The sequence below is a fragment of the Cheilinus undulatus genome, linkage group 17 (assembly GCF_018320785.1).
Source record: "Cheilinus undulatus linkage group 17, ASM1832078v1, whole genome shotgun sequence".
In the NCBI taxonomy this organism is placed as follows: Eukaryota; Metazoa; Chordata; class Actinopteri; order Labriformes; family Labridae; genus Cheilinus; species Cheilinus undulatus.
Window position 1 is genome coordinate 225,824 of NC_054881.1, and position 21,374 is coordinate 247,197.

A 21,374-nucleotide genomic window follows, 5' to 3' on the forward strand; every position below is an offset into this window, starting at 1 on the left:
CTCCTACTGTTTATAGATCACCAAAGATAGTAGATGAGCTCTCATTCCTACTGTTTATGGATGACCAAAGATAGTAGATGAGCTCTCACTCCTACTCTTTATAGATCACCAACGATAGTAGATGAGCTCTCACTCCTACTGTTTATGGATGACCAAAGATAGTAGATGAGCTCTCACTCCTACCGTTTATAGATCACCAAAGATAGTAGATGAGCTTTCACTCCTACCGTTCATAGATCACCAAAGATAGTAGATGAGCTCTCACTCCTACTGTTTATAGATCACCAAAGATAGTAGATGAGCTCTCACTCCTACTCTTTATAGATGACCAAAGATAGTAGATGAGCTCTCACTCCTACTGTTTATGGATGACCAAAGATAGTAGATGAGCTCTCACTCCTACCGTTTATAGATCACCAAAGATAGTAGATGAGCTTTCACTCCTACCGTTCATAGATCACCAAAGATAGTAGATGAGCTCTCACTCCTACTGTTTATAGATCACCAAAGATAGTAGATGAGCTCTCACTCCTACTCTTTATAGATGACCAAAGATAGTAGATGAGCTCTCACTCCTACTCTTTATAGATCACCAAAGATAGTAGATGAGCTCTCACTCCTACTGTTTATGGATGACCAAAGATAGTAGATGAGCTCTCACTCCTACCGTTTATAGATCACCAAAGATAGTAGATGAGCTCTCACTCCTACTCTTTATAGATCACCAAAGATAGTAGATGAGCTCTCACTCCTACTCTTTATAGATGACCAAAGATAGTAGATGAGCTCTCACTCCTACTCTTTATAGATCACCAACGATAGTAGATGAGCTCTCACTCCTACTGTTTATGGATGACCAAAGATAGTAGATGAGCTCTCACTCCTACTGTTTATAGATCACCAAAGATAGTAGATGAGCTCTCACTCCTACTCTTTATAGATCACCAAAGATAGTAGATGAGCTCTCACTCCTACTGTTTATAGATCACCAAAGATAGTAGATGAGCTCTCACTCCTACTGTTTATAGATCACCAAAGATAGTAGATGAGCTCTCACTCCTACTCTTTATAGATGACCAAAGATAGTAGATGAGCTCTCACTCCTACTCTTTATAGATCACCAAGATAGTAGATGAGCTCTCACTCCTACTGTTTTATGGATGACCAAAGATAGTAGATGAGCTCTCACTCCTACTTTTCATAGATCACCAAAGATAGTAGATGAGCTCTCACTCCTACTGTTCATAGATCACCAAAGATAGTAGATGAGCTCTCACTCCTACTCTTTATAGATCACCAAAGATAGTAGATGAGCTCTCACTCCTACTCTTTATAGATCACCAAAGATAGTAGATGAGCTCTCACTCCTACTCTTTATAGATCACCAAAGATAGTAGATGAGCTCTCACTCCTACTGTTTATGGATGACCAAAGATAGTAGATGAGCTCTCACTCCTACCGTTTATAGATCACCAAAGATAGTAGATGAGCTCTCACTCCTACTCTTTATAGATCACCAACGATAGTAGATGAGCTCTCACTCCTACTGTTTATAGATCACCAAAGATAGTAGATGAGCTCTCACTCCTACTGTTTATAGATCACCAAAGATAGTAGATGAGCTCTCACTCCTACTCTTTATAGATCACCAAAGATAGTAGATGAGCTCTCACTCCTACTGTTTATAGATCACCAAAGATAGTAGATGAGCTCTCACTCCTACTGTTTATAGATGACCAAAGATAGTAGATGAGCTCTCACTCCTACTCTTTATAGATCACCAAAGATAGTAGATGAGCTCTCACTCCTACTGTTTATGGATGACCAAAGATAGTAGATGAGCTCTCACTCCTACCGTTTATAGATCACCAAAGATAGTAGATGAGCTTTCACTCCTACCGTTCATAGATCACCAAAGATAGTAGATGAGCTCTCACTCCTACTGTTTATAGATCACCAAAGATAGTAGATGAGCTCTCACTCCTACTCTTTATAGATGACCAAAGATAGTAGATGAGCTCACTCCTACTCTTTATAGATCACCAAAGATAGTAGATGAGCTCACTCCTACTGTTTATGGATGACCAAAGATAGTAGATGAGCTCTCACTCCTACCGTTTATAGATCACCAAAGATAGTAGATGAGCTCTCACTCCTACTCTTTATAGATCACCAAAGATAGTAGATGAGCTCTCACTCCTACCGTTTATGGATGACCAAAGATAGTAGATGAGCTCTCACTCCTACACTTTATAGATCACCAAAGATAGTAGATGAGCTCTCACTCCTACTGTTTATAGATCACCAAAGATAGTAGATGAGCTCTCACTCCTACTGTTTATAGATCACCAAAGATAGTAGATGAGCTCTCACTCCTACTCTGTATAGATCACCAAAGATAGTAGATGAGCTCTCACTCCTACTGTTTATAGATCACCAAAGATAGTAGATGAGCTCTCATTCCTACTGTTTATGGATGACCAAAGATAGTAGATGAGCTCTCACTCCTACTCTTTATAGATCACCAAAGATAGTAGATGAGCTCTCACTCCTACTGTTTATGGATGACCAAAGATAGTAGATGAGCTCTCACTCCTACCGTTTATAGATCACCAAAGATAGTAGATGAGCTATCACTCCTACAGTTAATAGATCACCAAAGATAGTAGATGAGCTCTCACTCCTACTGTTTATAGATCACCAAAGATAGTAGATGAGCTCTCACTCCTACTCTTTATAGATGACCAAAGATAGTAGATGAGCTCTCACTCCTACTCTTTATAGATCACCAACGATAGTAGATGAGCTCTCACTCCTACTGTTTATGGATGACCAAAGATAGTAGATGAGCTCTCACTCCTACCGTTTATAGATCACCAAAGATAGTAGATGAGCTCTCACTCCTACTCTTTATAGATCACCAACGATAGTAGATGAGCTCTCACTCCTACTGTTCATAGATCACCAAAGATAGTAGATGAGCTCTCACTCCTACTGTTTATAGATCACCAAAGATAGTAGATGAGCTCTCACTCCTACTCTTTATAGATCACCAAAGATAGTAGATGAGCTCTCACTCCTACTCTTTATAGATGACCAAAGATAGTAGATGAGCTCTCACTCCTACTCTTTATAGATCACCAACGATAGTAGATGAGCTCTCACTCCTACTGTTTATGGATGACCAAAGATAGTAGATGAGCTCTCACTCCTACCGTTTATAGATCACCAAAGATGGTAGATGAGCTCTCACTCCTACTCTTTATAGATGACCAAAGATAGTAGATGAGCTCTCACTCCTACCGTTTATAGATGACCAAAGATAGTAGATGAGCTCTCACTCCTACACTTTATAGATCACCAACGATAGTAGATGAGCTCTCACTCCTACTGTTTATAGATCACCAAAGATAGTAGATGAGCTCTCACTCCTACTGTTTATAGATCACCAAAGATAGTAGATGAGCTCTCACTCCTACTCTGTATAGATCACCAAAGATAGTAGATGAGCTCTCACTCCTACTCTTTATAGATCACCAAAGATAGTAGATGAGCTCTCACTCCTACTGTTTATAGATGACCAAAGATAGTAGATGAGCTCTCACTCCTACTCTTTATAGATCACCAACGATAGTAGATGAGCTCTCACTCCTACTGTTTATGGATGACCAAAGATAGTAGATGAGCTCTCACTCCTACCGTTTATAGATCACCAAAGATAGTAGATGAGCTTTCACTCCTACCGTTCATAGATCACCAAAGATAGTAGATGAGCTCTCACTCCTACTGTTTATAGATCACCAAAGATAGTAGATGAGCTCTCACTCCTACTCTTTATAGATGACCAAAGATAGTAGATGAGCTCTCACTCCTACTCTTTATAGATCACCAACGATAGTAGATGAGCTCTCACTCCTACTGTTTATGGATGACCAAAGATAGTAGATGAGCTCTCACTCCTACCGTTTATAGATCACCAAAGATAGTAGATGAGCTCTCACTCCTACTCTTTATAGATCACCAACGATAGTAGATGAGCTCTCACTCTTACCGTTTATGGATGACCAAAGATAGTAGATGAGCTCTCACTCCTACACTTTATAGATCACCAAAGATAGTAGATGAGCTCTCACTCCTACTGTTTATAGATCACCAAAGATAGTAGATGAGCTCTCACTCCTACTGTTTATAGATCACCAAAGATAGTAGATGAGCTCTCACTCCTACTCTGTATAGATCACCAAAGATAGTAGATGAGCTCTCACTCCTACTGTTTATAGATCACCAAAGATAGTAGATGAGCTCTCATTCCTACTGTTTATAGATGACCAAAGATAGTAGATGAGCTCTCACTCCTACTCTTTATAGATCACCAACGATAGTAGATGAGCTCTCACTCCTACTGTTTATGGATGACCAAAGATAGTAGATGAGCTCTCACTCCTACCGTTTATAGATCACCAAAGATAGTAGATGAGCTTTCACTCCTACCGTTCATAGATCACCAAAGATAGTAGATGAGCTCTCACTCCTACTCTTTATAGATCACCAAAGATAGTAGATGAGCTCTCACTCCTACTCTTTATAGATGACCAAAGATAGTAGATGAGCTCTCACTCCTACTCTTTATAGATCACCAAAGATAGTAGATGAGCTCTCACTCCTACTGTTTATGGATGACCAAAGATAGTAGATGAGCTCTCACTCCTACCGTTTATAGATCACCAAAGATAGTAGATGAGCTCTCACTCCTACTCTTTATAGATCACCAACGATAGTAGATGAGCTCTCACTCCTACTCTTTATAGATGACCAAAGATAGTAGATGAGCTCTCACTCCTACTCTTTATAGATCACCAACGATAGTAGATGAGCTCTCACTCCTACTGTTTATGGATGACCAAAGATAGTAGATGAGCTCTCACTCCTACCGTTTATAGATCACCAAAGATAGTAGATGAGCTCTCACTCCTACTCTTTATAGATCACCAACGATAGTAGATGAGCTCTCACTCCTACCGTTTATAGATCACCAAAGATAGTAGATGAGCTCTCACTCCTACTGTTTATAGATCACCAAAGATAGTAGATGAGCTCTCACTCCTACTCTTTATAGATGACCAAAGATAGTAGATGAGCTCTCACTCCTACTCTTTATAGATCACCAACGATAGTAGATGAGCTCTCACTCCTACTGTTTATGGATGACCAAAGATAGTAGATGAGCTCTCACTCCTACCGTTTATAGATCACCAAAGATAGTAGATGAGCTTTCACTCCTACCGTTCATAGATCACCAAAGATAGTAGATGAGCTCTCACTCCTACTCTTTATAGATCACCAAAGATAGTAGATGAGCTCTCACTCCTACTCTTTATAGATGACCAAAGATAGTAGATGAGCTCTCACTCCTACTCTTTATAGATCACCAACGATAGTAGATGAGCTCTCACTCCTACTGTTTATGGATGACCAAAGATAGTAGATGAGCTCTCACTCCTACCGTTTATAGATCACCAAAGATGGTAGATGAGCTCTCACTCCTACTCTTTATAGATCACCAACGATAGTAGATGAGCTCTCACTCCTACTGTTTATAGATCACCAAAGATAGTAGATGAGCTCTCACTCCTACTGTTTATAGATCACCAAAGATAGTAGATGAGCTCTCACTCCTACTCTGTATAGATCACCAAAGATAGTAGATGAGCTCTCACTCCTACTGTTTATAGATCACCAAAGATAGTAGATGAGCTCTCACTCCTACTGTTTATAGATGACCAAAGATAGTAGATGAGCTCTCACTCCTACTCTTTATAGATCACCAACGATAGTAGATGAGCTCTCACTCCTACTGTTTATGGATGACCAAAGATAGTAGATGAGCTCTCACTCCTACCGTTTATAGATCACCAAAGATAGTAGATGAGCTTTCACTCCTACCGTTCATAGATCACCAAAGATAGTAGATGAGCTCTCACTCCTACTGTTTATAGATCACCAAAGATAGTAGATGAGCTCTCACTCCTACTCTTTATAGATGACCAAAGATAGTAGATGAGCTCTCACTCCTACTCTTTATAGATCACCAAAGATAGTAGATGAGCTCTCACTCCTACTGTGTATGGATGACCAAAGATAGTAGATGAGCTCTCACTCCTACCGTTTATAGATCACCAAAGATAGTAGATGAGCTCTCACTCCTACTCTTTATAGATGACCAAAGATAGTAGATGAGCTCTCACCCCTACTCTTTATAGATCACCAACGATAGTAGATGAGCTCTCACTCCTACTGTTTATGGATGACCAAAGATAGTAGATGAGCTCTCACTCCTACCGTTTATAGATCACCAAAGATAGTAGATGAGCTCTCACTCCTACTCTTTATAGATCACCAACGATAGTAGATGAGCTCTCACTCCTACTGTTCATAGATCACCAAAGATAGTAGATGAGCTCTCACTCCTACTGTTTATAGATCACCAAAGATAGTAGATGAGCTCTCACTCCTACTCTTTATAGATCACCAACGATAGTAGATGAGCTCTCACTCCTACTGTTTATGGATGACCAAAGATAGTAGATGAGCTCTCACTCCTACCGTTTATAGATCACCAAAGATAGTAGATGAGCTCTCACTCCTACTCTTTATAGATCACCAACGATAGTAGATGAGCTCTCACTCCTACTGTTCATAGATCACCAAAGATAGTAGATGAGCTCTCACTCCTACTGTTTATAGATCACCAAAGATAGTAGATGAGCTCTCACTCCTACTCTTTATAGATGACCAAAGATAGTAGATGAGCTCTCACTCCTACTCTTTATAGATCACCGATAGTAGATGAGCTCTCACTCCTACTGTTTATGGATGACCAAAGATAGTAGATGAGCTCTCACTCCTACCGTTTATAGATCACCAAAGATAGTAGATGAGCTCTCACTCCTACTCTTTATAGATCACCAACGATAGTAGATGAGCTCTCACTCCTACCGTTTATAGATGACCAAAGATAGTAGATGAGCTCTCACTCCTACACTTTATAGATCACCAAAGATAGTAGATGAGCTCTCACTCCTACTGTTTATAGATCACCAAAGATAGTAGATGAGCTCTCACTCCTACTGTTTATAGATCACCAAAGATAGTAGATGAGCTCTCACTCCTACTGTTTATAGATCACCAAAGATAGTAGATGAGCTCTCACTCATACTGTTTATAGATCACCAAAGATAGTAGATGAGCTCTCGCTCCTACTGTTTATAGATCACCAAAGATAGTAGATGAGCTCTCACTCCTACTGTTCATAGATCACCAAAGATAGTAGATGAGCTCTCACTCCTACTGTTCATAGATCACCAAAGATAGTAGATGAGCTCTCACTCCTACTCTTTATAGATCACCAAAGATAGTAGATGAGCTCTCACTCCTACTCTTTATAGATCACCAAAGATAGTAGATGAGCTTTCACTCCTACCGTTCATAGATCACCAAAGATAGTAGATGAGCTCTCACTCCTACCGTTTATAGATCACCAAAGATAGTAGATGAGCTCTCACTCCTACCGTTCATAGATCACCAAAGATAGTAGATGAGCTCTCACTCCTACTTTTCATAGATCACCAAAGATAGTAGATGAGCTCTCACTCCTACTTTTCATAGATCACCAAAGATAGTAGATGAGCTCTCACTCCTACTGTTCATAGATCACCAAAGATAGTAGATGAGCTCTCACTCCTACTCTTTATAGATCACCAAAGATAGTAGATGAGCTCTCACTCCTACTGTTTATAGATCACCAAAGATAGTAGATGAGCTCTCACTCCTACTGTTTATGGATGACCAAAGATAGTAGATGAGCTCTCACTCCTACCGTTTATAGATCACCAAAGATAGTAGATGAGCTCTCACTCCTACTCTTTATAGATCACCAACGATAGTAGATGAGCTCTCACTCCTACCGTTTATAGATCACCAAAGATAGTAGATGAGCTCTCACTCCTACTCTTTATAGATCACCAAAGATAGTAGATGAGCTCTCACTCCTACTGTTTATAGATCACCAAAGATAGTAGATGAGCTCTCACTCCTACTGTTTATAGATCACCAAAGATAGTAGATGAGCTCTCACTCCTACTGTTTATAGATCACCAAAGATAGTAGATGAGCTCTCACTCCTACTGTTTATAGATCACCAAAGATAGTAGATGAGCTCTCGCTCCTACTGTTTATAGATCACCAAAGATAGTAGATGAGCTCTCACTCCTACTGTTCATAGATCACCAAAGATAGTAGATGAGCTCTCACTCCAACTCTATATAGATCACCAAAGATAATAGATGAGCTCTCACTCCTACTGTTCATAGATCACCAAAGATAGTAGATGAGCTCTCACTCCTACTGTTCATAGATCACCAAAGATAGTAGATGAGCTCTCGCTCCTACTGTTTATAGATCACCAAAGATAGTAGATGAGCTCTCACTCCTACTGTTCATAGATCACCAAAGATAGTAGATGAGCTCTCACTCCTACTGTTCATAGATCACCAAAGATAGTAGATGAGCTCTCACTCCTACTCTTTATAGATCACCAAAGATAGTAGATGAGCTCTCACTCCTACTCTTTATAGATCACCAAAGATAGTAGATGAGCTCTCACTCCTACCGTTCATAGATCACCAAAGATAGTAGATGAGCTCTCACTCCTACTTTTCATAGATCACCAAAGATAGTAGATGAGCTCTCACTCCTACTCTTTATAGATCACCAAAGATAGTAGATGAGCTCTCACTCCTTAGATCACCAAAGATAGTAGATGAGCACCAAAGATAGTAGATGAGCTCTCACTCCTACCGTTTATAGATCACCAAAGATAGTAGATGAGCTCTCACTCCTACCGTTCATAGATCACCAAAGATAGTAGATGAGCTCTCACTCCTACTTTTCATAGATCACCAAAGATAGTAGATGAGCTCTCACTCCTACTTTTCATAGATCACCAAAGATAGTAGATGAGCTCTCACTCCTACTTTTCATAGATCACCAAAGATAGTAGATGAGCTCTCACTCCTACTGTTCATAGATCACCAAAGATAGTAGATGAGCTCTCACTCCTACTCTTTATAGATCACCAAAGATAGTAGATGAGCTCTCACTCCTACTGTTTATAGATCACCAAAGATAGTAGATGAGCTCTCACTCCTACTGTTTATAGATCACCAAAGATAGTAGATGAGCTCTCACTCCTACTCTTTATAGATCACCAAAGATAGTAGATGAGCTCTCACTCCTACTCTTTATAGATCACCAAAGATAGTAGATGAGCTCTCACTCCTACTGTTTATAGATCACCAAAGATAGTAGATGAGCTCTCACTCCTACTGTTTATAGATCACCAAAGATAGTAGATGAGCTCTCACTCCTACCGTTTATAGATCACCAAAGATAGTAGATGAGCTCTCACTCCTACTGTTTATAGATCACCAAAGATAGTAGATGAGCTCTCACTCCTACTGTTTATAGATCACCAAAGATAGTAGATGAGCTCTCACTCCTACTGTTTATAGATCACCAAAGAAAGTAGATGAGCTCTCACTCCTACTGTTTATAGATCACCAAAGATTCACTCCTACTGTTTATAGATCACCAAAGATTTTGAAGTTCAGGTTAAAAGTTAAAATCAAAACCATTCTTCAGTCTTTTTTAATACCAAATACAAACAGTGATTTTTACCATATATTCACTGTATAATTATTGCTTTTTATTAACGGTTATGTCTGATAAATATGTATTATCATCAGTGTGAGATCAGGAGGAAACAAGAAAAAAAATAAAATGAAAAATATTTTGTTAATGAGTGATCTTTTTACTTACATATGCAGTAAAGAGAAAAACTCCAAACATTCGAAATGAACCGCAGAGGGAGAGAACAAGAGAGCGAGCCTGAGGGCGAGAGACCTCACTGCCCAATGAGAGAGAGAGAGTCAGCACAGTGATCAATATTTATTTTCAAAAGATATTTAAATAAAGATCATTAAGATAAGATTGTAATTACATAAGATTTAATTAGAAGGTTAGATTGTTATCAAGATTATTATCATCATCATCATCATCATTATCATCATTATTATTGTCATTTCATTATTGTTGGTATTATTATTAATAGGATTTTATTATTATTACTATTATTATTATCATCATCATCATTTTTGTCATTATTATTGTTGTTGGTATTATTATTATTATCATTATTGCTGTCATCATTTTTTAGTTAAAGATTACTTTAACATTTATTACCGTAGTGATTCATAGATTTGTTGAAATCTGTCGTCCATCTGTTCCTCCCCCACATGCTCCCCGTCCCTCCACTCACCACCATCAGCTGGAAATAAATCACATGATCATGTTGAAATAAATGAACCTTAACCCCTTAACGCCTCTTGTCGCATAATTGATACATACTATCTGATCAATATGATCAATAAATTACTCAAAAAAATCTGAATACAATCTGATAAATGATCAAAAATGCCCCCAAGTGGATTATTAGTTACCGAAACACCTAATGAATGAAATGAGATACTAAAAATATATTGGTTAAATTTTATGGATATTTGGATTTTTTAAATTTCAGTAGAAAGTTAAATTTGAATTTTCTGGCTATTATTTGTGTTTTCAAGCCTTAAGGGGTTAATGTACCAGTGTTCACTTTAAAATTAAGAACTAACAGCACAAATACTCCGACAGACTGTGTTTCTTTTATTTCCGGTAAATTAAAAAAAACATTTTACATTTATATTTCTCACCATAACCTCTGGCCTCATCCCAGTCTCACTGTGATATTTGGTTTAAACTAAAGATGAATTTTGAAAGCAGTTATGAATAGTTCTGAGCTTGTCTTTGGCCAGCCATAATCAGAAGGAAATAATCAATAAGGAATAATGGCTTCCTCACCCTGCAACATCAGTGCATAGAGGCGAGGTTTGAGGTAGGCGGGGCAAGGCAGATGACCTCGGCGGACATCCTGACACACCTGCAGGTAAAAAAGATACCTGGAGGAGGAAATATTTTCCACTGTAAAACACAATGCTAGAATTAACTTTAAAAAGATTTGCATAGTGTGTTAAATCATCATTCAACATGTCACATTGTTAAATGAAACAAAAACCATGCATAAAGAAAATAAAAATTCAATAAAACACAGAAATACATAATACATTATTAGGATATATCAAACAGAGTAAATTTTAACAAGATGTGTAATGTCTCTAAGTAAAGCTGTATATGATTTAGATTTTTGTGTTTTAACTACATTAAATTAATTCTATAGTATCTTTTAAAACACTGCTTTGAATTTTTGAAAACATGAAATAATAAACGCAGTCAATGTTGAAGGTACCGTGTGGTTTCTTCCTTCAGTTTGGACGGATCCTCAACGTAAAATTTGACTCCAAAGAAGAAAATGTATGGAGGACCAACTGTGACAACACAGAATAAAAACATTGTTGTGACTGAGTTAATCTGATTAACATTTATTTTAAAAAAAACAAGTATTTTTGTAAATTCAACCAAAAGGTTGAATAAAAAATCTTTAAACAGTCTAAAGAAACCAGACGAAAAGATTAAAAGATTTCTTCTTAATGTTCATGTTTGATAAATTATTGATCACCATCAATGAGCGACTGAGTAGTTTATTTTTAAATCATTTGCCATTTGTTAAACATCATCTTCATTCTTGTCTGATTCATGTTCTTGCCATATTTATGTTACTTTGATGCCACCTAGTGGGTTAATCTTGCTACTGCAGTGGTAGGGCTCCAAGCAGGCCACCGTACATACCTCAGCAGAGGAAACTGCTCCTATGCTGAAGGTGTGTGTGTGTGTGTGTGTGTGTGTCCAATGCTGAGATGGATGTTAACTTGTTTAATGCTTTAAAACTGTTCTAGAAACTTTTACCAACATGTATCTTGACTATAAACATGATGAGAACATAGTGTTACATAGTGTTGTAGAAATAGTAACTTTATTCACGTGCTGCTCTCTGTTTATTTGCCGAGCTAACTAGCTTACCTTGTCGACTGCCTAGTTCGTAGCCGTTATTCCCGCGTTACAGATGGTGATTCTTTTGTTTGTGTCGTACAGATATGAATGAGCCCATACAGATGCACCATGCAGTACTGATGTTTGTGTACTGATGTTTTTGCACCAGGAAGGCAATGTTTATATGAGTTTTACATTATAATGTTGCTCTTAAAATTGTCAACTGTTAATTCATATTTCACTGTGTTTGGGATGAAACCAAAGGCTTAAATACAGTGTGAGAGACATAAATGCATTTCATTCATAGATAAGAGTTATTTAAAATGTTATTTGTTATCTGTTACATATGAAATGTCAAAAGTGCTCTTCACTTTCTTTACTTAAGTCAAATGTATTTTTCCACTATACGATCACTCAGCTAAAAGTGTGTTAAGATGAATGATTTCATCAACACAAATGCACTGTTAAAAAGCTGAAGATATGAATGAGCCCATGCAGATGCACCATGTAGTACTGATGTTGCACCAGAATTAAAGAGCAGACCAGAGTGAGAGCAACCCTGTGATTGTGGTGTCCTTCCTGCACCATAAACACTGAGAGACAGAGACACATCCTTCACGGTCCAGCAGAGAGACACAGCAGGGTTACACCTGCTTATTGATCACTTCCTGATAGCGGCTGATAAGTTATTGATCAGTGAACTTACTGAGCGCTCGGTGCTGTAGGAGGGTTTTGGAGGGATCCAACCAGTGCTGCAGAAAAATATAAACATCTTAGAAACTCTGATTGATAATCCATAACATAATCAATACATATCTTATCTAAAACATTCATGTTGGTGATCAAAAATTAGTACTGTATCTAACTTCTGTTTTAGAACATCTCTGTAGTACTGTGTTCTGTATTCTATTATATTTATGGGTCTATCTGCTGTTCTAGAACATCTCTGTAGTACTGTGTTCTGTATTCTATTATATTTATGGGTCTATCTGCTGTTCTAGAGCATCTCTGTAGTACTGTGTTCTGTATTCTATTATATTTATGGGTCTATCTGCTGTTCTAGAACATCTCTGTAGTACTGTGTTCTGTATTCTATTATATTTATGGGTCTATCTGCTGTTCTAGAACATCTCTGTAGTACTGTGTTCTGTATTCTATTATATTTATGGGTCTATCTGCTGTTCTAGAACATCTCTGTAGTACTGTGTTCTGTATTCTATTATATTTATGGTTCTATCTGCTGTTCTAGAGCATCTCTGTAGTACTGTGTTCTGTATTCTATTATATTTATGGTTCTATCTGCTGTTCTAGAACATCTCTGTAGTACTGTGTTCTGTATTCTATTATATTTATGGTTCTATCTGCTGTTCTAGAACATCTCCGTAGTACTGTGTTCTGTATTCTATTATATTTATGGTTCTATCTGGCGTTCTAGAGCATCTCTGTAGTACTGTGTTCTGTATTCTATTATATTTATGGTTCTATCTGGCGTTCTAGAGCATCTCTGTAGTACTGTGTTCTGTATTCTATTATATTTATGGTTCTATCTGGCGTTCTAGAGCATCTCTGTAGTACTGTGTTCTGTATTCTATTATATTTATGGTTCTATCTGCTGTTCTAGAACATCTCTGTAGTACTGTGTTCTGTATTCTATTATATTTATGGTTCTATCTGGCGTTCTAGAGCATCTCTGTAGTACTGTGTTCTGTATTCTATTATATTTATGGGTCTATCTGCTGTTCTAGAACATCTCTGTAGTACTGTGTTCTGTATTCTATTATATTTATGGTTCTATCTGCTGTTCTAGAACATCTCTGTAGTACTGTGTTCTGTATTCTATTATATTTATGGTTCTATCTGGCGTTCTAGAGCATCTCTGTAGTACTGTGTTCTGTATTCTATTATATTTATGGGTCTATCTGCTGTTCTAGAACATCTCTGTAGTACTGTGTTCTGTATTCTATTATATTTATGGTTCTATCTGCTGTTCTAGAACATCTCTGTAGTACTGTGTTCTGTATTCTATTATATTTATGGGTCTATCTGCTGTTCTAGAACATCTCTGTAGTACTGTGTTCTGTATTCTATTATATTTATGGGTCTATCTGCTGTTCTAGAACATCTCTGTAGTACTGTGTTCTGTATTCTATTATATTTATGGTTCTATCTGCTGTTCTAGAACATCTCTGTAGTACTGTGTTCTGTATTCTATTATATTTATGGGTCTATCTGCTGTTCTAGAACATCTCTGTAGTACTGTGTTCTGTATTCTATTATATTTATGGGTCTATCTGCTGTTCTAGAACATCTCTGTAGTACTGTGTTCTGTATTCTATTATATTTATGGGTCTATCTGCTGTTCTAGAACATCTCTGTAGTACTGTGTTCTGTATTCTATTATATTTATGGGTCTATCTGCTGTTCTAGAGCATCTCTGTAGTACTGTGTTCTGTATTCTATTATATTTATGGGTCTATCTGCTGTTCTAGAACATCTCTGTAGTACTGTGTTCTGTATTCTATTATATTTATGGTTCTATCTGCTGTTCTAGAACATCTCTGTAGTACTGTGTTCTGTATTCTATTATATTTATGGGTCTATCTGCTGTTCTAGAACATCTCTGTAGTACTGTGTTCTGTATTCTATTATATTTATGGTTCTATCTGCTGTTCTAGAACATCTCTGTAGTACTGTGTTCTGTATTCTATTATATTTATGGGTCTATCTGCTGTTCTAGAGCATCTCTGTAGTACTGTGTTCTGTATTCTATAATATTTATGGTTCTATCTGGCGTTCTAGAACATCTCTGTAGTACTGTGTTCTGTATTCTATTATATTTATGGGTCTATCTGCTGTTCTAGAACATCTCTGTAGTACTGTGTTCTGTATTCTATTATATTTATGGGTCTATCTGCTGTTCTAGAACATCTCTGTAGTACTGTGTTCTGTATTCTATTATATTTATGGGTCTATCTGCTGTTCTAGAACATCTCTGTAGTACTGTGTTCTGTATTCTATTATATTTATGGGTCTATCTGCTGTTCTAGAGCATCTCTGTAGTACTGTGTTCTGTATTCTATTATATTTATGGTTCTATCTGCTGTTCTAGAACATCTCTGTAGTACTGTGTTCTGTATTCTATTATATTTATGGTTCTATCTGGCGTTCTAGAGCATCTCTGTAGTACTGTGTTCTGTATTCTATTATATTTATGGGTCTATCTGCTGTTCTAGAACATCTCTGTAGTACTGTGTTCTGTATTCTATTATATTTATGGTTCTATCTGCTGTTCTAGAACATCTCTGTAGTACTGTGTTCTGTATTCTATTATATTTATGGTTCTATCTGCTGTTCTAGAACATCTCTGTAGTACTGTGTTCTGTATTCTATTATATTTATGGGTCTATCTGCTGTTCTAGAACATCTCTGTAGTACTGTGTTCTGTATTCTATTATATTTATGGGTCTATCTGCTGTTCTAGAACATCTCTGTAGTACTGTGTTCTGTATTCTATTATATTTATGGGTCTATCTGCTGTTCTAGAACATCTCTGTAGTACTGTGTTCTGTATTCTATAATATTTATGGTTCTATCTGGCGTTCTAGAACATCTCTGTAGTACTGTGTTCTGTATTCTATAATATTTATGGTTCTATCTGCTGTTCTAGAACATCTCTGTAGTACTGTGTTCTGTATTCTATTATATTTATGGGTCTATCTGCTGTTCTAGAACATCTCTGTAGTACTGTGTTCTGTATTCTATTATATTTATGGTTCTATCTGCTGTTCTAGAACATCTCTGTAGTACTGTGTTCTGTATTCTATTATATTTATGGGTCTATCTGCTGTTCTAGAACATCTCTGTAGTACTGTGTTCTGTATTCTATTATATTTATGGTTCTATCTGCTGTTCTAGAACATCTCTGTAGTACTGTGTTCTGTATTCTATTATATTTATGGGTCTATCTGCTGTTCTAGAACATCTCTGTAGTACTGTGTTCTGTATTCTATTATATTTATGGTTCTATCTGCTGTTCTAGAACATCTCTGTAGTACTGTGTTCTGTATTCTATTATATTTATGGGTCTATCTGCTGTTCTAGAACATCTCTGTAGTACTGTGTTCTGTATTCTATTATATTTATGGGTCTATCTGCTGTTCTAGAACATCTCTGTAGTACTGTGTTCTGTATTCTATTATATTTATGTGTCTATCTGCTGTTCTAGAACATCTCTGTAGTACTGTGTTCTGTATTCTATTATATTTATGGGTCTATCTGCTGTTCTAGAACATCTCTGTAGTACTGTGTTCTGTATTCTATTATATTTATGGGTCTATCTGCTGTTCTAGAACATCTCTGTAGTACTGTGTTCTGTATTCTATTATATTTATGGTTCTATCTGCTGTTCTAGAACATCTCTGTAGTACTGTGTTCTGTATTCTATTATATTTATGGGTCTATCTGCTGTTCTAGAACATCTCTGTAGTACTGTGTTCTGTATTCTATTATATTTATGGTTCTATCTGCTGTTCTAGAACATCTCTGTAGTACTGTGTTCTGTATTGTATGTATGTAACTGTGGATCTAGATTAACATTCAACATTTACCGTCTGCTGTTTGTTGTCACAGAACTTCAAACCAAAGAACTTTTCCTCCTTAAGCTGCAAGTGAGAGAACACCTGATCCAAGATTGCCACTGCCCGGGAGGACTTCTAGATAGAGGGGAAAGACAACTCTTCGTCATTATTAACAGAAACATCCAACAGTACGGCCAATCAAGTCTGTCTGGCCTAGGGAGGCCTCTAGTCTGGGTCTAGGATCAAGTCTATCTGGCCTAGGGAGGCCTCTAGTCTGGGTCTAGGATCAAGTCTATCTGGCCTAGGGAGGCCTCTAGTCTGGGTCTAGGATCAAGTCTATCTGGCCTAGGGAGTCTTCTAGTCAAAGTTTCAGCCTGTTAGAAAATATATTTTAAAAAGGAAAACATTTAGAAGTTAAAACAGGAAGTTCTCTCTCACCTTGAGACCTTGCTCGCCGGTTAATGCGATCTTCCTTTCGTCCAATAGGAGAACCTCTCCATAAAACTCCTCTCGGTTGCCACGGAAACATGTCATCATCACTGATGGGAAGCATCTAATAAAACGCTGATAAAATGTTTGATAGTTTGTCACTTAGAGCATCATGGGAAATGTAGGCAACATGGTTGACTTCATCTGGTGAAGGACTGAGACAGACTCCTCTATGAATCTCCTCCTCTCTTCACTAATACTCATCTTTCTCCTCCTCGTGTCTTTCTCCTCCTGGTGTTTTTCTCCTCCTCGTGTCTTTCTCCTTCTGGTGTCTTTCTCCTCCTCGTGTCTTTCTCCTCCTCGTGTCTTTCTCCTCCTGGTGTTTTTCTCCTCCTCGTGTCTTTCTCCTCCTGGTGTCTTTCTCCTCCTCGTGTCTTTCTCCTCCTCGTGTCTTTCTCCTCCTGGTGTTTTTCTCCTCCTCGTGTCTTTCTCCTTCTGGTGTCTTTCTCCTCCTCGTGTCTTTCTCCTCCTGGTGTCTTTCTCCTCCTCGTGTCTTTCTCCTCCTCGTGTCTTTCTCCTCCTGGTGTTTTTCTCCTCCTCGTGTCTTTCTCCTTCTGGTGTCTTTCTCCTCGTGTCTTTCTCCTCCTCGTGTCTTTCTCCTCCTCGTGTCTTTCTCCTCCTGGTGTCTTTCTCCTCCTCGTGTCTTTCTCCTCCTCGTGTCTTTCTCCTCCTGGTGTCTTTCTCCTCCTCGTGTCTTTCTCCTCCTGGTGTCTTTCTCCTCCTCGTGTTTTTCTCCTCCTGGTGTTTTTCTCCTCCTCGTGTCTTTCTCCTCCTGGTGTCTTTCTCCTCCTCGTGTCTTTCTCCTCCTCGTGTCTTTCTCCTCCTCGTGTTTTTCTCCTCCTCGTGTCTTTCTCCTCCTCGTGTCTTTCTCCTCCTCGTGTCTTTCTCCTCCTGGTGTCTTTCTCCTCCTCGTGTCTTTCTCCTCCTCGTGTCTTTCTCCTCCTCGTGTCTTTCTCCTCCTGGTGTCTTTCTCCTCCTCGTGTCTTTCTCCTCCTGGTGTCTTTCTCCTCCTCGTGTTTTTCTCCTCCTGGTGTCTTTCTCCTCCTCGTGTCTTTCTCCTCCTCGATTTTTTCTCCTCCTGGTGTCTTTCTCCTCCTGGTATCTTTCTCCTCCTCGTGTTTTTCTCCTCCTGGTGTCTTTCTCCTCCTCGTGTCTTTCTCCTCCTCGTGTTTTTCTCCTCCTGGTGTCTCTCTCCTCCTCGTGTTTTTCTCCTCCTCGTGTCTTTCTCCTCCTCGTGTCTTTCTCCTCCTGGTGTCTTTCTCCTCCTGGTGTTTTTCTCCTCCTCGTGTCTTTCTCCTCCTGGTGTCTTTCTCCTCCTGGTGTTTTTCTCCTCCTCGTGTCTTTCTCCTCCTGGTGTCTTTCTCCTCCTGGTGTTTTTCTCCTCCTCGTGTCTTTCTCCTCCTGGTGTTTTTCTCCTCCTCTCCTCCTGGTGTCTTTCTCCTCCTGGTGTTTTTCTCCTCCTCGTGTCTTTCTCCTCCTGGTGTTTTTCTCCTCCTCTCCTCCTGGTGTCTTTCTCCTCCTGGTGTTTTTCTCCTCCTCGTGTCTTTCTCCTCCTGGTGTTTTTCTCCTCCTCGTGTCTTTCTCCTCGTGTCTTTCTCCTCCTCGTGTCTTTCTCCTCCTGGTGTCTTTCTCCTCGTGTCTTTCTCCTCCTCGTGTCTTTCTCCTCCTGGTGTCTTTCTCCTCCTGGTGTCTTTCTCCTCCTCGTGTCTTTCTCCTCCTGGTGTCTTTCTCCTCCTGGTGTCTTTCTCCTCCTGGTGTCTTTTTCCTCCTCGTGTCTTTCTCGTCCTGGTGTCTTTCTCCTCCTGGTGTCTTTCTCCTCCTGGTGTCTTTCTCCTCCTGGTGTCTTTCTCCTCCTCGTGTTTTTCTCCTCCTGGTGTCTCTCTCCTCCTCGTGTCTTTCTCCTCCTCGTGTCTTTCTCCTCCTCGTGTCTTTCTCCTCCTGGTGTCTTTCTCCTCCTCGTGTCTTTCTCCTCCTGGTGTTTTTCTCCTCCTCGTGTCTTTCTCCTCCTGGTGTTTTTCTCCTCCTGGTGTCTTTCTCCTCCTCGTGTTTTTCTCCTCCTCGTGTCTTTCTCCTCCTGGTGTTTTTCTCCTCCTCTCCTCCTGGTGTCTTTCTCCTCCTGGTGTCTTTCTCCTCCTGGTGTCTTTCTCCTCCTCGTGTCTTTCTCCTCCTCGTGTCTTGCTCCTCCTGGTGTCTTTTTCCTCCTCGTGTCTTTCTCCTCCTGGTGTCTTTCTCCTCCTCGTGTCTTTCTCCTCCTGGTGTTTTTCTCCTCCTCTCCTCCTGGTGTCTTTCTCCTCCTCGTGTCTTTCTCCTCCTCGTGTTTTTCTCCTCCTCTCCTCCTGGTGTTTTTCTCTTCCTCTCCTCTCTTGCTGCTCTGTTGTTATGTTGCCATGGAGACACCTCTCCCTCTCTTGAATAGGTCAGCTGTTGTGCACATGCTCAGTGAGTTTCCTGGTCGGTTTATTTTGTTGTTTTTTACAGTGTAGTTTCAAACAACTGTCACTAGTTTTAAGTTTAATTATGTTACGTTTTTTTAGACTTAGAATATGTTTATTTTGTTATGTATTAAGTATTATGTTACATTATTAAGTTATGTAAAGGGTTCCGTATCTTTCTATCTTTCTTACTTTCTTTCTTTGTTCGTTTGTTTGTTTGTATGTGTACAAGATGACTCCAGAACGGAAAGTCGGATCTTCACCAAACTTTCAGGGAATGTTGGGATAGTGACAGGGAAGAATCAATTAGATTTTAGTGATGATCTGCGCACCCGTTCCATTTTTTTTGGACTTCAAAATTTTGAACACCATAGTGATCAATGGGAGCGTGAGTTCCTCGGTGGCGCTGCTTAGGCGTGGGTCTGCCGCCTCAGATGGCCATTCTAGTTTAACAATTATATCTATATCTTTAACATTAAAACTACGTCTATGTTTATATTTTGGACTTATAATATTCTTTTTTGATAAAATATTTATATCTTTGACATTACAATTACATCTATGTTTATATTTTAGACTTAAAATATTCATTTTTAATAATCATATTTATATCTTTATCATTAAAATTACAAATATGCTTGTAATTTTGTGGGTATAAATAATCATAGCCGAGGTTAAACAGTATTATTATGCTCAAATTAGTGCCGTCACTTGATTTAAAAAATTAATCAAGTTAATCACATCACTATGCCATGATTAATCATAATTAATCAGCATTTCTTTAGTTTTAGTAATTTTTAGATTTTTAATCATTCTCATTGTTAAGTGTTTATTATAATTGTTTTAACTTTATGTACAGCACTTTAAAAGTGCTTTTTACTTAAAAATGTGTCATCAGTATTATTATTGTTATTACTACTATAATCTATAAATTAACATTTAAAATACTACCATTTACTTGTACTCTTGTTTGAGATAAATTAGTACAAGCATGGTGTTTAAATGAAGAAATATTAAACAAACTAGAGTTTTTTTTTTTTACTTATTTGTGTTTTGTAAATCAGCGTGTCTTCATTCACCCGCAATAATATTTATAAACTGCAGTAGAGCCCAGCAGACGAGCTCATCAGGTAGAAAGTTAGTAGTGCTGTAGAGTGATCAGGTGTGCTGTTACCCTGAGGTAGCTGAAGTCTCTGACTGAGGTCCAGCGGTCTCTCCTCAGTCTAATAAAGGTAGCTCAGGCCAGCTGCTCCACTTTAGTTGTCTTTTTAGCTGTCATACAGTTCACGGATTCTTGTGACAGTAGTTCTCCTAGGTGTTCTGTGGTACGGGTCATCAGAGGAGACCAGGATGGTGTCTTGAAGCCCCTTGTCGTCAACGATGTGGATGGTCTGCAGTCTCTAGAGATCCATTAGTGATCACATTAGTTAGCTTAGATGTTGTCGTTTTGGGGACAAATCCAGGTCTGCTGGACTGCGCCGGTGTAGCTAGTCCCATGTTGTCGTTGGCGCCTTTGCAAACATGAGCAAAGACGCGTTTTGCCCGGAGGTGGTACTTCAGACTCGTTGTGCTTCGGTGTGAGACAGTTCATCACTGCGGTATGTTCACACAGCTTTTGTTTCAGACAGACTTCCATCAGGCAGCTCTTTAAATCTAAATTATCCATGAAGCAGACCTGGGTCTGTCTCCTCACTCATCACTGCTGGTTGGGTTTGACCCGCCTTTAACCTTTTCACCCCAGGGACGTCAACATCTGCGAAGGAAGACTACGGGAGGAAGCTGTGGTCAAACTCAGACATATGATTAAATGGCGTTATTTCTTTTTTACATGTTA

At 38.8% G+C, this 21,374-nt stretch overlaps 1 protein-coding gene across 1 annotated transcript in view; it reads right to left on the minus strand.

The window, feature by feature from the left end:
- Window positions 1-17,349, minus strand: part of LOC121525184 (band 4.1-like protein 4) — a 38,893-nt gene extending 21,544 nt beyond the window's left edge. Inside the window, exons 1-7 of the mRNA XM_041811040.1 lie at window positions 17,058-17,349; window positions 16,650-16,754; window positions 12,749-12,794; window positions 11,402-11,480; window positions 10,957-11,054; window positions 10,300-10,384; window positions 9,877-9,964 (exon numbers count right to left, since the gene is read on the minus strand). Of these exons, the coding sequence (XP_041666974.1) occupies window positions 9,877-9,964; window positions 10,300-10,384; window positions 10,957-11,054; window positions 11,402-11,480; window positions 12,749-12,794; window positions 16,650-16,754; window positions 17,058-17,156 (600 nt within the window). The 5' untranslated portion in view covers window positions 17,157-17,349. The remainder of the gene's footprint in view (window positions 1-9,876; window positions 9,965-10,299; window positions 10,385-10,956; window positions 11,055-11,401; window positions 11,481-12,748; window positions 12,795-16,649; window positions 16,755-17,057) is intronic.
- Window positions 17,350-21,374: the final 4,025 nt, after the last annotated feature.